General features: G+C 43.1%; 1 protein-coding gene across 16 annotated transcripts in view; it reads right to left on the minus strand.

The window, feature by feature from the left end:
• The window catches only part of PLEKHA5 (pleckstrin homology domain containing A5), a 289,350-nt gene that overhangs the window by 101,215 nt on the left and 170,117 nt on the right, over positions 1-18,018 (minus strand). For all 16 annotated transcript variants that reach the window (XM_030541890.1, XM_030541899.1, XM_030541871.1 and 13 more), the window contains 2 exons: positions 8,298-8,370; positions 1,037-1,137 (listed from right to left, as the gene is read on the minus strand). In XM_030541890.1, the coding sequence (XP_030397750.1) occupies positions 1,037-1,137; positions 8,298-8,370 (174 nt within the window). The remainder of the gene's footprint in view (positions 1-1,036; positions 1,138-8,297; positions 8,371-18,018) is intronic.

Here is an 18,018-nt window from a genome sequence, read left to right on the forward strand (position 1 = left end):
GCAGCCCCCCATTTCGGATTAAGGGGGTTAAAAAGGTAGCACACACTAGCGTGCTGAAATGCAGCTCCCCCATGTGAATGTTGCGGATGTGAAGTAAAAGGTATTTAAAGCCATGTCTAAGCTACCACTTATGTCGGCAACACTTACGTCACTCGGGGTGGGGAAAAAAGCCACCCTTAAGCAACATAAGTTTCACCGGCGTTAAGTGGTAGTATGCACAGTGCTATGTTGGCAGGAGAGCTTCTCCCACTGACATATATCAGAGAGGTAGCCGTGTTAGTCTGGATCTGTAAAAGCAGCAAAGAGTCCTGTGGCACCTTATAGACTAACAGACATAGGAGCATGAGCTTTCGTGGGTTGCATCCGATGAAGTGGGTATTCACCCACGAAAGCTAATGCTCCTATGTTAGTCTATAAGGTGCCACAGAACTCTTTGCTGCTCCCACTGACATAATTGCTGTCACTTGTTGGGGATAGTTTAATTATGTCAATGGGAGAGCTTACAGTAGGGCAGCTGCATCAGTATAGCTGTGCCGCTGTAAGCTCTCTAGTGTAGACATAACCTTAGTTGGCATTAACTTAATCCTCTTTAATCAGGACTAAGTTAACGCCAACAAGGTACCTTTTAGTTCATGCCCACAGTGTCCATACAGGGGAATTACAGTGCAGCATGCTAGTGCATGCTGTGATTCACACTCCTGCAGCTGAAACTGCAGGGCCATGTAGACATAGCCTAGCTCCGTATGGAGACTGCAATTCCAAGACACCAAGGTGTGCTTATGAAGAGATGCAAATTAAAAGTAAGGGAGCTGCAAAATGATGCCTGGCTAGCTCCTTCATCAAGTTTGGCAATTATCTGTCTATATCTACAACAAATTCATCTGCATATTAGACTACATTGTTTGGATCATCTGCACAAAGTATATGCAAAATCAAGCTCAGAGGCAGTTTCTGTTTATCCTATCTTGCATAAAGGCACAGTGAAAAAAGTGTTCTGCATTCTATAGTTGTTTAAACTGAAAACGAATGCCCTCACCTTAAAAGCATATTTGCGATTAATATGATCCTCAGAAGAAAGCATCAATATCTGAAAACTAGGTAGAAGTATGCTCCCCAATATTCCCTCTTCTTTTTCATCTAAAAATATAATATTTGATTAGGACAATAGGTTTATACATAGAGTACACACATTTAGACTCCCTTTCCTCATGTCAAGTGGCTATATTTTTCATTCATTGAAAATCTGAGAATTAGACTGTATTCAGTGTTTGATGATGGATTTCAGTAAATGGCCAGTATCCAGAGAGAACAGCAGGAGAATTTTACTTTGATACTAGATTGATTGATTAACATATAAGCTTTTCATGGCACAGGACAGTGGTAAGGAAGTTACTGAGGGGAAGGAAAAAGAAAGAATGTGGACCTGGAACCAAACAGCTAGACTGGGCATTGGGGTCAGCCCAGGAACTGGGTTAGGCAGGGGTCTGGGAGTGGGTGACACTAAGTGGTTGGTAGGCAGTCCCACTGTCAAGTCTTTCACCTCCTCATTGTGCCCCACATTCATGTCCTCACTCAGCCTCTCTGGGATGTAATGCCACAGGAGCGAGTGCCCCAGCAGCCTTGCTAAAGTTAGAAAGTCAGACCAGGGCTCCTGTCTGGATAGCCATAGGAGGTTCATTTTAAAATGTTTCCTGTGAAAACCATAAATATTTTACTAATCAAATATTATGGAAAATTCAGTTGTCCTCTGAAGACTTGTATTAAACACAGATACTAAATTCAATCACTGAAGTGGAAAATAGGATTTTTAATCCTGCTTCAACTGAATCTCTCAACATAAGCTTAACTAAGAAGTCACTAATAACACTCCCCCAGTAGACACACATTGTGACTACTGGAGAAACATGAAAGTCAAAGAATCTGCAATTCAAATTACTGGGTGAATGTTGTATTTCACTGACAGTGCATGTCTAGCCTTAATATACCTTACGATATGCTTCCACAGATGACACAATTTGTTCATAAAGTGTATTGGATGCCTGCCTCTAATGACAGCTATGAAGCACGATAGCATTTTTCCAAACTGAGCACACAGACTACAAAGCAAACTATAATAGAAAAGCGATGCCATTAATGTACAAATATAAATCTTTTCACAACAGGCAAGGTTAACTTCTTCACATTACTACTTTGGGGATAAAGATTTTAATATAATGAGAGCATTTCATTATATTAACAACCCATAGAATAAACATGAATGCCAAAATATCACACTAAAAGGTGCAGGACAAGGAAGGGAACCCATTTATTTTTTTTAAGTTGTCTTCTATTTTTCTTTTTTATAACTGTGAAGGCAAGCCCTGAGCCTGCAAAGATTTATGCACCTGAGTAATTTCACAGATGGTACATGACTCCCTTGTTTGGAGAGGTTTACACAAGCAGTGGAAGATCCCTGAAAGTGATGGGGGCATAGTCCCACCCGCCCTCTGTTCCTGTGCCCCTTAGCTGAGTTTCTGCAGTATTAGCATGCACAGCAGGAGGAGTGGTCCTATAGCTGGGCCAGCCAGTGAGAGGTTGTGCATGCTGATGCTGGAGCAACTCAGCTAGGGGGCACTGGAAGGTGTGTGTGTTTGTCACTTTTGAAAGTGGGAGGGCTATACCCTCCCACTCTTTTCATGCCTTAAGGGCAAGCGAGGGCAAGGCGCCTCGGGGAGAAGAGGCAGTGTGAGGGCAGGGTCAATCCAGGTGCAATAGCTTCCCCACTTCTAGGAAGCTTCTGGTGGTGGTGCTCCAAGGGTACTTGGCCAGCGTGCCTCCAAAAGGAGCTGATCTAGCCACAGCCAGCATTTCTTGCCCTCTGCATGGCCAGCCATTTTGGGGGATGCTAAATCTCCCCAAACCTCTTACACATGCCACCCATGAGTAATCTCAGTGATGCCAATGAGACTTACTCATGTGCACAGATCTTTTGCAGATCAAGGCCTAAAGTGCACAGTAAGTGTAAAATGCTTCCCAATCAGAATAATTGTCTTTTGCATCTACTTTGCACACATGTAAATGACTGAAAAAGATATGGAAGTAGTACACCTGAAGATGAGCTCTGTGTAGTTCAAAAGCTTGTCTCTCACCAGAAGTTGGCCGAATAAAAGATACTACAGCATGTTCCTCATCTTTGAGACAGTGTAAGGCAAAAGAGAGTGAGAAAAGAACCACTTGCATCCCACTGTTTATTCAGTACAACTTGCTAATACATGAGAGCAGAAAGATTTCAAAATAGTTAAAAATAAATGTTGGCCTCTGAGCCAATTTGCACATCCTTTCCAATTATTGACTGAAGTCAGGCATATTCAATTACAAGATTGAATGTTTTAAATCCCACATGACAAGTTTATGCTCCGTAATATATTTACACTCCTTCTCTAGCATTTTAATTGAATTGAAGACCTACAATATAGACACTACAAATCACACATTTTGCCATATCCTGAACTATTTAAATCTAAATTTCTGTAGAAACTTTATACTACAAAAAGCACTGAGTAGTGCAAATCTGACTTTTTAGCTGTTTGTGATGGGAGCCAGCCCCTAGCTGCCCCATAGCAAGGAGGAGATGGAGCCGGAGCCACGGAAGACTATAGGAGATTTGGAGGCTGGCTCCCACTCACTGCCCTGACAATGCAGAGTCTGGGCGCCCCAGCGCGCACAGCCCGAGAGGGCGGGGTGTGTGTGTGTGCGCGCATGCGCGTGTCCGTGAGTAAGGGCCATACAGCAGAGCGAGTATTAAGCAGGTTTCCTGCAGGGACACAGTGACAGAGCTCCCGACTCAGCATGGCCAGGGGAGGGATGTGACCTGCAACATCTTGGCAGCCGGGAGCTGCTTCTCGCAAGTCAGCTTTGCTCCCTGCTCTGGGCAAACTGTGTGCAGCAGCAAGGAGGAACCAGAGCAAGAAGGGGGAGCAGGGTCAGCCAGACAGTAACAGCACTTCTGACTGCTACGCTTGCTGCCCGAAGCGCTACTCCTCTGCTGCCAGGAACTCTGGGAAACATCTGGAGGACTTCTGGGACCTGAGTCAAGCAGGAAAGCAATAAGGCTCAGACCCTTCAGCCCTGCAGGGTCCTGGGACTCTGGTTTTTGAAGCCTAGGTTAGCCCAACTGCTGTGTGGATGCAAAGGGGGTTAGACTTGAGCTTGGGCTCAAGCCCAGGCTTGAGCTGCAGTGTAGACATACACAGTGTCTTGGAGCTAGACTCTCAGTTGAGGAGGACAGACTTGGGATAGTGGGGCTGGCATTAGTGTTCTAAAACAGCTGTGTAGACAGTTCTTTGAAGTTGTGGCTTGGGCTGGAGCTTGGGCTCTGAAACCTACCGAGTCTGAGCTGCAGTCTGAGTCGCAACTTCAAAGAACTGTCTACACAGCTATTTTCAGAACACTAGCACAAGCCCTGCTATCCCCAGTCTGTCAATCCGGTCTGGAAGGCTCGATTCCACATGCTCCAAAGTACTATGTAGACAAACCTTTACGAGATACTGTGTATCATTTATTTCCTCTCCAGTCCAGAATATGAAAAAATTCTTGAAAAAGGCAACATGGCATTTTTTCATCCAAATAAACTAGTGTGTTCTGAAAACACTCTGCTTATAGTTTCCAAATTTTTAAAAATCTGTTTCCCATCATCTGAGCTTTTATGTTACTCTGCCCACTACATCCATGTTCATTTGAACGAATAGGAGAGAATCTTCTTATGCTGTTCTATAAGATTTTTTGTTGTTGCAAGCAATATCTTTTCTATATGAAAGCAGTCAGTCTTATCCCCAGATAAACATAATACTCCAAGCATTTAAAAATTACAATGAAATCAGTTCTCTTTCTACCCTTAAATCAGGACTTCCCATTGGATTTTAACATGGTAAAATTTTGGACTAAACCTTATCAAACTTCTAAGACTGGTGTTACAGTCAGATAGACCACCAGAAATATTGCATGCAAACGAAGAACAAGTGCACATTTTTCCCTTTTCATTTAAGTCCCTGAACGAGATAGCATTAACTTAGCATAAACAACTTCAAAAGGATAGGGTTTAGAATTTGTCTGCTTGTTTTGTTTTAATAACCATTTCTAGTAACTGTAAACCATTGCTGAAACACTTTTTGATTTAAATATGTCTCAGTAATGAAACGATAGCTAAAATAGCTATCTGAAACTTCAGCTTCTAACTTTATACAGATTAGACAACTCTGCTTTTATTTCCGTGTCTCTTATCTAGCCTATGATTAACACCTTAATCAAGCATAGAACAAAGGGGAAACTGGAAACAGATCTCTGAATACATAGTTTTATTTATGTTTAATAGCTGATTGGACAGCTCCATATGCTTCAGAGCCCAAGCTACAACTTTAAAGTACCATCTACACAGCTATTTTTAAGAGTGCTAGTGTGAGCCCAGCTAGCCAAAGACTATTGATCTGGGCTGGGAGGTTTCCTCCTGCAAGCTGTGTAGACACACCCTTAGACTTTTAGGTTACAAAAAAAAAATAATTTCTCAGTTGCATTAGGCAGAAAAACATAAATCAGAGCTTCAACCAACCTAGAATATTAAACAGATAAAACTTCCATGGGCTGTGCAGACATACCCTTAAAAGACTTCCTAAAAGTAGGCAAAAAAGTTACTAGGAAAACCACAAAATATGCACTGGTCATTTAACTAAATAAAATAACTAAAGCTCAACCAATGTCTCCATGTCTAAATTATAGTCCTGAGTAGACTAATTTTGACTCAGCAGTGGTTTATCCAACAACATGTAATCTTTCAAGTGCTGACTGCAAGCATGATGACTGCATTCCAATAATTCAGAATTTGAACTAACCAGAATTACAAGGAAAGCTTTTCTGCTTTGAGACTTAGTTTACCTTGATTAGCATAGAAATGTGCTGCACATTTTTCAAACATGTACTATCATTTTCACTGTTCACTGGGCTAACGGTATTTTGGGCTGTATAAGTAGGAGCACTGCCAGCAGATCGAGGGACGTGATCATTCCCCTCTATTCAACACTGGTGAGGCCTCATCTGGAGCACAGTGTCCAATTCTGGGCCCCACAACAAGGAGGATGTTGAAAAATTGGAAAGAGGCCAGTGAAGGGCAACAAAAATGATTAGGGGGCTGGAGCACAAGATTTCAGGGGAGACGCTGAGGGAACTGGGATTGTTTAGTCTGCAGAAGAGAAGAATGAGGGGGGATTCGATAGCAGCCTTCAAAGAGGATGGATCTAGACCAGGGGTTGGCAATCCATCAGAAGTGGTGTGCTGAGTCTTCATTTATTCACTCTAATTTAAGGTTTTGCGTGCCAGTAATACATTTTAACGTTTTTAGAAGGTCTCTTTATATAAGTCTATAATATGTAACTAAATTATTGTTGAATGTAAAGTAAATAAAGTTTTTAAAATGTTTAAGAAGCTTCATTTAAAATTAAATTAAAATGCAAAGCCCCCCCAGACCAGTGGCCAGGACCCGGGCAGTGTGAGTGCCACTGAAAATCAGCTTGTGTGCCGCCTTCGGCACACGTGCCACAGGTTGCCTACCCCGATCTAGACTGTTCTCAGTGGTACCAGAAAGGAGTAATGGTCTCAAGCTGCAGTGGGGGAGATTTAGGTTGGCTATTAGGAAAAACTTTTTCATTAGGAGGGTGGTAAAGCACTGGAATAGGTTACTTAGGGAGGTGGTGGAACCTCCTTCCTTAATCTCCTCCTTTTAAGATCAGGCTTGATGAAGCTCTGGCTGGGATGATTTAGTTGGGGATTGGTCCTGCTTTTAGCAGGGGGTTGGACTATATGACTTCCAGAGGTCCCTTCCAACCCTGATATTATATGATTCTTCAAAATAAATTGAAAATGTTATACACCTCTCCCAAAGTCCAAAACTACTGATTAGCTTTGAGTATCTAAATTATGGTTTGCTCCTCCTCTCTCATGAGTGATCACGAATTATAGGTCATGGTATTTTTGTTTCATCACCCACTGCTCCCAGTTTCACCAACAGCATCAAAAGTGGAGATTGGGAACACCACATATGACATTTCTATCATTTCAGACACCTGATGAGTATCCAAGAGAGCTGGGTAGATCGGAGAAATGTCTTTTGCCCTGCCCCTCTCCATCACCACAAGCATCACTGTTTTTGCCCTCCTTATGTGTCTCTAGGAGTCAACTTCCCCATAATCAGTTTACCGTGGCATATCTACTCACTAACATAATACATTTTTCAAAAACTGCCAGCAAGGTGGTGAAATATTAGAGGCGTCAATTATTTGCTCTGCCTGGCAAAGAAGGCTTTGAGACAAACAAATAAGGAAGGAAGAATGCCTCCAGTACATATTAAAGGGTGGCGCCCTTTGTTTTAACAGAAAAGAGGAGTTACCCTTTTAATTGCAAGTGTGGCTGGGCTGGTAGAAAAGTGGTCATTGCCCCTTTAAGGCCCCTTCCCCCAAAGGTTTTCCTGCTCCAGATAGGAAGCAAGAAAAGGCGGACTAAGTCAGCATGGTGACTTGCCCTCACTCTCCCACAGCTGGGGAGGAGGAGGGATTATTTATACCCAGAGCTGTGCCACAAAAGCCCCCTTTTATCTGGACCAGGCAAGCTTGTGGTGGATGTCCAGTGCAGGTACTCCACAGGAAATGGATATTTGATCTGATAAAATGGATTGGTAAAGAATTTAAAAAAAAAGAAAAAGTGGATTTGGAGTTCCTACAACTGGTATGGGGGGGGTTTTAACCCCCTTTGTTATAGCCTTCCCCTGCACAACCCTCATGAGGGGGATGGCTGGGTCCCAACAGTGGATTGGCTGGGACCAGCATGGGTAAGGGGACAGTCCCTATGTATATGGCAAGGGTTATGGAATTACTTGCACTGTACTGGTCTATCTGCCTACTCCTAGTTATTTAAGAATAAAGCTGCAGCCTAATTAAACCACATCCAGTGCCTCCTGTCCTCCTCCTGGCATAGCCAGACAAACACACAATGTCAGCAGTTGGTTTTGACCTGGAAAGTACAGCTAGTTCTACCAGTGTCTACCAGCTGATTTTACATGTCAAGTTAACCAACAGCTCTTTGCACCCTTTCACCAATTAGAGGACAGGATTAGCTTTATTTTAAAGGCTCAATTGTAGCTGGTGGAAGGGACAGAAGAGGGAGGGAGAACAGTTTATGTCAACAATTCTTACCAACTTTTTTTTTTTTTAAAAGACACTAAGATTTTCCTGTTTCCAAAATAAAACAAACAAATCTTTCTAAAGAAAACTTACCTCTGTAATAGAAGAGACACAGATCAGAAAGCACAAACCATCGTTTCTTCCACAGCTTCATACCAGTACTATCCTACATTAAACCAAAGTGTTCAAGTAAGCATCTGTCAGACTATCAACAATGAATGCCTCATAATGAAAACAGATCCCCTGGTTTGCAGTGATTTTATGCCATCCATTAATTTTCTTGTTTAAGAGCATGTTTTATGCATATTTGATTTCTTAACACAGTCCTGACTTTAAATACCAAGCTGATTACCAGAAAGCATACAGCTGATCTGATTTAAGATTAATGAAATACAAGCCCATTATTTTAAAAACCTAGAGACTACAATTTACAGTAAATGGGAAGAAGGAAATAAACATGTATGCTTTTTTAGAGGAACTATATGAGCCAATATTTTAAAAACTATCCTTATCCTTTCTTGTCTTTCATATCAAGTGTGCACCAAATTCCCTGCTCCACCAGTATTCATATACCTAAAGTAAATTTCTCTCCAACATAAAAATATTTATTCCTAAACCAATTTCATTTGCTTTTATGTATGTAACCAATTTGCAATACATTTCTCAGAATGAAGGACTGCCATCACTACTGCAGTGTAAGAAAGATGATGCTTCGCAGTGTGCACATCCTGGTAAAATAAGATTTAATAAATATGTTAATCTATTCCAAAAAGAAAGGTATGTGTGAATTTTAAAAGTATTCTTGTGGTGAATGAGGTTTAAAATGATATTCAAGGATGGCACAATAGCAAAATCCTAAGCTTTATATACACTCAAATAAGAAGAGAGTAGGTTACAAAAAAATTAAAGATTCATCAAAATTTTTGGCCTCTTTTCAAGCTTTGCTCCCTAGGTAAAAAACAACTGTTACCCAGAGTGTAAAACCTACTTTTTCTGAATAATTGTATCTATACTTAGCAAGCCCTCTGCCACTTAAAGTTTTCATAATTAGAATATTTTGCACTTTATAGGAACTTGCATTAGAGGATCTCAAAATGCTTTGCAAAACATGAATTAATTAAGGCCTGGTCTACACGACAGGGGTTAGGTCAAATTTAGCCACGTCAGGTCGATTTAAAAATGAATGTGTCCACACAACCAACCCCGTTCCGTCAACCTAAAGGGCTCTTAAAATCGACTTCTGTATTCCTCCCCGGTGAGGGGAGTAGCACTAAAATCGACTTGGCTGGGTTGAATTTGAGGTAGTGAGGACACAAATCAATGATACTGGCCTCCAGGAGCTATCGCAGAGTGCTCCATTGTGACTGCTCTGGACAGCGCTTTGAATTCTGATGCACTAGCCAGGTACACAGGAATAGCTCCAGGAACTTTTGAATCTCATTTCCTGTTTGGTCAGTGTGGCAAACTCAGCAGCACCAGGTGACCATGAAGTCCGCCCAGAATTGCAGAACATAGAATGTTTCTACACTCCCCCTATCATCTCTGTCTTTGAGGTTATCGCAGATTAGAAGGCGAAAAAACTGCACTCGTGATGACATGTTTTCCGAGATCATGCAGTCCTCCCGCATTGATAGGGCACAGCTTAATGCATGGAGGCATTCAGTGGCAGAGGCTAGGAAAGGACATGATGAAGCGTCTGTTGGGGGAGCAAATGGACATGATGAAGAAGCGTTTGTTGGAGCTGCAGGAAAGCCAACAAGAGCACAGACCCCTGCTGCATCCACTGTATAACCGCCTACCCTCATCCCCATGTTCCATAGCCTCCTCAAAAGAAAGAACGCATGGTTTCAAAATAGTAGCTACTTTATTTCGAAAGGGGGAGGGTGGTTGGCTTACAGGGAAATAAAATCAACGAAGGGGGCAGGTTTGCATCAAGGAGAAACACACAATTGTCACACTGAAGCCTGGCCAGTCACAAAACTGGTTTTCAAAGCCTCTCTGATGAGCAGCGTGCCTTTCTGTATTCTTCTTATCGACCTGGTGTCTGGCACAAAACGATCGTCTGCTGTTGCTTTCATGGAGGGAGAGGCGATTGATGAAATGTACCCCAAACCACCCATGACAACGTTTTTTGTCCTATCAGGCACTGGGAGCTTAATCCAGAATTCCAACGGGTGGCAGAGACTGCGGGAACTGTGAGATAGCTACCTACAGCGCACCGCTCCGTGGGTCGATGCTAGGCATGGTAATGAGGACGCACTCCAACGACTTAATGTGCTTAGTGTGGACATACACAATTGACTGTATAAAATGGATTTCTAAAAATCGACTTTATAAAATCAACCTAATTTCATAGTGTAGATACACCCTAGGTCTCTGGTATTCCTATTTCACAGATGGGGAAACAAGAACAAAGTTCAAATGACTTGCCCTATCAAGGTCATACACTACCTCAGCAGTGGAGCTGGGACTAGAAAGCAGGGATCCTGACTCCCAGGACTGTGTTTTAGCCACAAGAGCATTAACTTTAAAGACTTGAAATGCTTGTAAAAGCTTTTTTTGAATCTAAAGCATTTTTTAACCCATGACAGACTATTTAAGAGGTTGTTTAACTGAACCATTCAACACAACAGACATTCTCTTACTCAAGGATCACAACTGATATCTACAGGGATCAAGAAGATTCCCCAAATCATGCCACAACTGCACCATTACTCAAACCTTATGGATTTTCTTTTTTGCTTTCCTTTCGATCATCAGGCCAAGATGCAGAAGAGTGGAGTTGATGGTTCTGGTATGGCAAATCCTCCAGTAAAGTGAATACATTTGTATATGGTGTATTTGCAAGCTATTTGTTTTCTTTTAGTTGAGTGTCATTACACAGCAATTGGACAGCATTTTCAATAAATGAGAAAATTAAGAATTGGTTCTAGACTCAGATTTGGTAGAAAGAATATAGAACAGGAGTGGGCAAACTACAGCCTGCAGGTCGCATCCGCCCCACGAGCAGTTTTAAGCTGGCCTGCGAGCCGCACCAGCGGCTCGGCCCTGCTCCGGCCTGGGCACTGGGTCAGGGCTACACCAACAGCTCAGCCCCCCTCTGGCACTCTGGCTGGGGCCGCACCACGCAGCTCACTCCTGCTGGGACGCTTGGTCAGGGCCACACCAATGGCTTGGCCCCCCTCCAGCAGAGCGCTGGGTCGGGGACCGCATCAGTGGCTCAGCCTCGCTCCAGCCAAGGCGCTAGGTCGGGGTCACACCATGCGGCTCCCAGAAGCTGGCATGGCCCTGCTCTACTCGTACGCGCTCCAATGGGAGCTGCAGGGGCAGTTCCTATGGATGGGGCAGCGAGCAGAGCCGCCTGGCTGCGCCTCCGCATAGGAGCCGGAGAAGGGACATGCCACTGCTTCCGGGAGCTCTACTTGATAAGCGCCTGCACTCCCCTGAGCCTATTACTAGGTAACTTATTAGAGAAAGAACGATGTATGTACTTTAACTGTACCTCTCTGAAGGTCATATCATACCCAGATAATGCTCTTAGATCAGTTGACTTGTGTTACTGTCACTGCAAATACTTACACAGCACAGTAATTTATAGCATCCCCTTCCTATCTGAAACCACCACTCAAATGTTAAGAGAATAATTGAGTCTGTATGCCCCGCTCCAACTGAGTTTACCTTAAATCTACCCGCTATAGCCTTTTCATCAGTGAAACAAGATAGAAATTACATTCTAAAAGGGGTTTCAACATTAGTATACAGCAATGAGAATACAATCTTTACAAAAATAGCCTAGCTTTGTACCTTAATTTACTCCGTCTCCCATAGTAAGCCTTTTCTATACAACAGATCTCCATTCTTGAATATTTCAGCACTACCATGATTACTAACCTGACATTATATATCCCTTACGAAATGAGTAATATGTAAGAAGAACTTCCCCCTCCTCCTGAGCATTCCAATAAAGAAAGCATCAAGTTGTTTTAGCAACAGAAGTATATCTTCCTATAAAAACAAATTACGAAGACACAGCTCAGGATAAAAAAGGAGCAGTTACTCACCAGTACAGTAAGTTTGAGTTCTTTAAAATGTTTTGCCCCTGTGGATGCTTCACTGTAAGATGTATGCATGTTCATGTACTCTCAACTGGCGATTCTGAAAGGGCACAATCTCAGAGGTGTGCCTGATGCTCCCACATAAGGTCATATAAAGAGATGTGGACCCACTACCAATCCAATTCCTTCTTAACCACAAAGCCTGGAAGACTCCACAGCAGAAGAAAAGGTGAACAGGAGGTGAGGCATCCATAGAGAACAAAAGATCTCAAAGAACTCAAGTTATTGTACAGGTAAGTAACTGGTTCTTCAAGTATGTCTCTATGGATGCTTCACTGTAGCAGATCCCCAATCAGTCTCTCATCACTGAGGTAAGTTCTCAGGAGGCAAATCAAAGACATTTCAGAGGACTTCATCACTGAAGGTAATGTCAGCTCTGGATGCAGGTATGATAGCATAATATTTGGCAAGCGTGAACTGAGGACCAGATTGCAGCCCTGAAGATTTCCAATATGAGGATACCCTTAAGGAGGACTAAGAAGTGGACTGAGCCCTAGTGGAGTCAGCTGTCACTGTGAGGGAGGATGTACCCCAGCAGCTTCACAGAAGGTCAAGATACAATCCAAAACCACTTCAATAGTTGAGTGGAAACTAGCTATCCCTTCATCCTTTTGGTAAAGGATACAGAGTCTGGGAGAAGCCCTGAAGTCTTAGTTCTCCCGAGGTAAAAGCCAAGGCACTTCTGACATCTAATGTGTGGAGATTAACTTCCTTCCTTGGGGTATGGAACTTAGGATATAATAAATGGATCTTTTGGTTGATATGAGATTCCAATGATACTTCAGGGATGAATTGATAATGGAGGCATAGCATACTATAGTTCTGACATGAGTGCCCCAAGTTCTCCCAGCCATCACCTCAGCCAGAAGAATATCAGAAATGAAGCCTCGAGGGAGATATGAGAAGGACCAGGTAGCCTTCGGCTTAAATGGGGAGTTGCTCAAGATGTTGAGGACCATGGAGAAGCATGGTTTTGGACAAGAGGGACTAACTTACATAAATCCTTAGGGAATCTGGTGGTGGTTCAATAAGCAAAGAGTGAAACCCCTTCCACAGGTAAGTGGAAGGCCATAAGGGTGGCCAGGAGCACACTAACTCAGCTCACTGAAAGACCTCATGTCTAAGTCCAATAGGTCATCTAGGATCCCTAGAGTGGAGCTTTTGAGGATTGCAGAGTGGTGAAAACACCAGGAATGGAAGCATTTCTATTCTGGCAGTAGGTCTTATGTATAGCAGATTTCTTGATAGACAGAAGGACTGACTGAACATTGGCCAAGGTGTGAATTCTGTGCCCGAGAACCATCTAGGAGTCAAGTTGTCAGGTCCAGAGACTATAGGTTGGGATAGGTCAGGGCACTTGAGCTTTATGACAGGAGATCTTTCCTGAGGGTAAGGTGGTGAGGCACTGCCAGAAAAAGTACCACACTTGCCTCAGCCACAATGATGCTATCATGATAGCCCTCGCCCTCTCTTATCTCAGTCCGAGCAAAGTCTTGATGATTAGAGGAACAGGCAGGTAAGCACAGAGCAGGATGTAGGGCCAATATTCTTATGAGGAATATTCCAAGGAATTGTGTCCATATGCTCTAATGGAGCAGAAAAGATGATGTTTTACATTGCTTGAAGCTCTGAAGAAGTTTACCTTGAGGAGGCCTCAGATCTGGCAGATGCTGTGGAAAATGGAGCCACCGAGCTTCCCATGCGTTGTCCTGATAGACAGTCCCTGCTCGGGAAATCTGCAACTGTGTTCTGAAGACCTGGCTGGTAAATCATGGAGATTTCTTAGCAGTTCTGTGCTTAAGGACAGTGATCTTGTTCCCACTGGTCAGTTTTTGTACCATATAGCTACAAACTACCCTATTGTCTCACGTTACCCTTAGAGAGTGCCCCTCGGTATCACAGAGGAAGTGCTAACACACAGATTGCCCTTAGTTCCAGGATGTTAATGTGAAGTTTTGTGAGGACCATCTGTCTTGTGCTGTGGCACCTCATAGATGCGCCACCCCCCAAACCAGGAAAGAAGTGTCCATAACAAGCTCTTTCTGAAGTGGTGGATGTGAAAATGGAGTTCCCATTAAGGCCTTTAGTGGGTCTTTCCACCACCCAAAAGTGTCTACGACTTAGATAGGCATGGTGATTTGTTTGGAAAGACTGTCTGTTTAGGGTGTACATAGTCCTTAGCCATGCCTGAAGACACCTGAAGTGCAATCTTGCATGTAGTGTAATGAACAAGGAGACCAAAATGTAGCTCAGCAGTTGCAGGCAGATTCTTGCAGTTATTGCAGACTATGCTGTAAAGATCAGTCTGGACATAGTGAAGAATCTGTCATTATGAAGGTAAGCCCAAGTGGTTAGGAGTTTGGCATAGACCCAATTAAGTCTATTACTGGAATGGTGTTAGACTTTTTTATATTGACTCAGAAGCCCATAGACTGAGGTTACAGGGGGTTGCTAATTGAGCCTCATGGGAGGAGAGGCCTCTGAGGAGCCAGTTGTCCAAATATGGAAAGGCTGTAACCTATTTATCGTTGTGGCCCACAATGTGTTAGAAGGGCTATAGGTTGAAAACCATTGCACCCCCACCACTGACCCCTCCATAATCCCCTATGCCCAGCACCCCCTGCCCAGAAACTCCTCTACAGAATGGGGCCATGAGCGGTGCCCTGGGCACAGGGCCAGACCCTGCCATGTGGGACCATGCAGCCTAAAACCTGGGGGTGCTGCAGCACCCATACACCCCTTGCTCCCAGTACCCTGACACTCCTCACTGCCCAGAGAGTCTCCACAGTCCACAAACCTGCTCAGAGACCCACTCTCCTGTACCCTGTGGCACTCACCAGCCTGATGCAGTCTCCCCCTTCATTTAACCCCACCCCCTTGCAAACCAGAGCAGCAAATTTTGAATTTTTTTTTTAGCACACAACTAGGCTGCAGCTGTGTGCTAACTAGGCTGCAGCTGTGTGCTAACTAGGCTGCATGTGGCACAGGTTGAGAACTGTTGATCTAGCCTCACTCTTTGCAGGACCTGCCTTTAAACTCATGTGGACTGTACACCACAATGGAACATGAGTTTTTCTGAGATACTCAAAATAGCCTGCCTGTAACTGTGGAAGAAAGAGCTGGGGCAGGTTTAGCTGGGCTTGAACCCATGGGTCTTAGGCATAAAACGTAAAGTGCCATATACCACAATAGGGACAGCAAGAAGTTGAGGGTGGGGGGCTCAGGAACCCTCTGAGCACAAGTTGTGCTACCACTAAGAAGAAAATAACTAGGCAAAATGAAAAACTAACTACATTAACAAAAACAAGAAGGGAAGAAAGAAAAGGGAGAAAGTAGATGAAAGCAGCAGATATCGCAATTGCTCTGTCTCAAGCTACAGGAACTGAGAAGGAACTGGAGTGGCAGTGGGTCTGCGCCTCCTTTTATGTCCTGGCCTGAGAGCACAAGGCACTGCTCTCATAGGTGCGGCCCTACGGACGCTGCTTTTTGCAACCTCCAGTTGAGAAGGAACAAGTGAGCATACATCCTATGGTGGAAATATACTCAAAGGAGTGAGTATTATGGAGAGAAGTGTGAGGGAAGTAAATTCAATTTCTGAAATGAGAGATTACCGCACAGACTGACTACATCTGGATGCACTATTCTTTGAATCACCTTGTTATGTATTTACCCCTCATGGTAGTGAAATTCATCAAACACATAATGCATGATTTTCCTTTATTAACGGAGTTAGCCAGGACTCATTTTGACAATATTCTGACTATATATTTGTTTCTCAGGTGGTCCTAAAGAAACTCATCTAGGAATTTATTGCAAATTTTACTAATTTTCCCACCAATTATTTGATTAAATGTCCCTATCTGACTAGCTATATTCAGGATGTTTTAACTTCTCTTTTTGATACTACCTCAATGTGTGGTACATGACACGAATGGGCTCTAGGAGACAGGACTGAGCCTGTGTGTATAAAAGGAATTAAGTAGAGGGGAGTGGAAGTGATTAAACCCTTGGCACTTTGAGGCCCCATCTGGAAGATATTTAACTATTTGATTCACACTGAATTATTTCACCACATTAGGTCTCCTCCGAAGCACAGTATCAAATGCTGACAACCATTCACACAACTCTAGATTCTTTGGTACTGCCTTCTATATCAACACAAAACAATATTGATGAAAAGCCAGCTGTGAGAACTCAAGATTTAATAAGTAACTGAAGAAGCAGGTAGTAAATTAAAAATAGGACAATGACAAATATGCAAGAAAAAAACTACAAACTGATCTATCAAGGAAATTTTTAAGCTATACTTAACTGGATTTATGTATAAATATACGCATACTAAAACACTAAAAAGTTCATATCAGATAGATGGGGTGAGAGGCAGCTCCTCTGCAATCAAAAAATTTGACAAATGATGAATGTGATGTGATATATATAGACAAAGAGCTTGATTTTCAAACTGAGGCTATGGGTCAGCACATATTTTAACACTTATGTTTGTGCATATATTTATAGCAATTGTGGTGGGAAATGGGTCTAAATTATGTGTGTGCAAATGCCCATGTTGAACATGCAATGGCTGTAATTGTGCACAACAATTTGTAGCAAGGCACTCTTCTCTCTTTTGTCAGACAGCATTTCCCCCTCTGGCGATGGCAGGCCTGGGGTAATCAGCCCCACTCAGGCAGGGTTTGCCTTCCCCCTTCTGTGCTCCTTTGGTCATATTTTCAGAGTAGGCCTGAGGGTCGGCCTAAGGGGTGATCCTCCCCTAAACCAAAGGAAACACTCTCAAATAAAAACCCAGGGGAGGTTTGGGCAAGGTGTCATCCAGTTAGTTGCCCTGGGGTGTCAGTCCTTCCCCTAGCAAGCACTCAGGTTTGGCTGCTTCCCCTATGGGAAGGAGCACAGCCTCTCACCCTGGAAGAGACTATTTACCTGCTGCCACCAGCCTGGCAGCAGCTTGTTACTCTCTCCTCCTTTGCTCTCCCCAAAGGAGTGTTTTTTAAAGATTTCAAGCAGCCCTTAATTGGATTCAGGTGTCCCTAATTGATCTGAAGTAATCCCTTCTCAACTTGTAGGAAAAAGGGCCTTCAACATTCTAGGGCTAATATATTGGCCTTCCAGGACCTCTTGCAGCCGTCCGGCCTGACTTTTACACAAATTATAGGCACACCAATGTGCACAGAAGGCCTCAAGGCTTTCTTTATGAAAATCAAATTCTACCTTTGCACACAATATGTATGTTTGCATCCCTATATACATCCATCCTTTTCAAAGAGAACTTCCAGTATCTTGATACATTAACAGAAAGTAGAGTTAGAAAATACCTATTAGGTCATCTAGTTTATCATCTTGCTGATATAGATTTGCTCCTTATATAACATTTTTGAATAATCACTGTTTGCATTTGTGTCTCTCAAATGATTAGGTGTCTACTTCCTAGAGTGCGAACCCACAATGACTTGTGGCCCAAATGTGAAGACTTTGGATGACACTGACACCTCTGCAGGAAACATTTGCAAATTAGCAGCACATAGCCCAGAATGTGAAGTTACAGAGCATCAAAGGAAGACATCCGCCATCCAAAAAAGTCATCACAAGACCACAACAATAGTCTGATGATTCTGATTACAAGCTATCTTAAGCAGAGCTGCTTAGCACTCATTTTTCTTAGGGAGGAGCTGATTCTAAAAGAATGC

This window comes from Gopherus evgoodei, chromosome 1, assembly GCF_007399415.2.
Source record: "Gopherus evgoodei ecotype Sinaloan lineage chromosome 1, rGopEvg1_v1.p, whole genome shotgun sequence".
NCBI lineage: Eukaryota > Metazoa > Chordata > Testudines > Testudinidae > Gopherus > Gopherus evgoodei.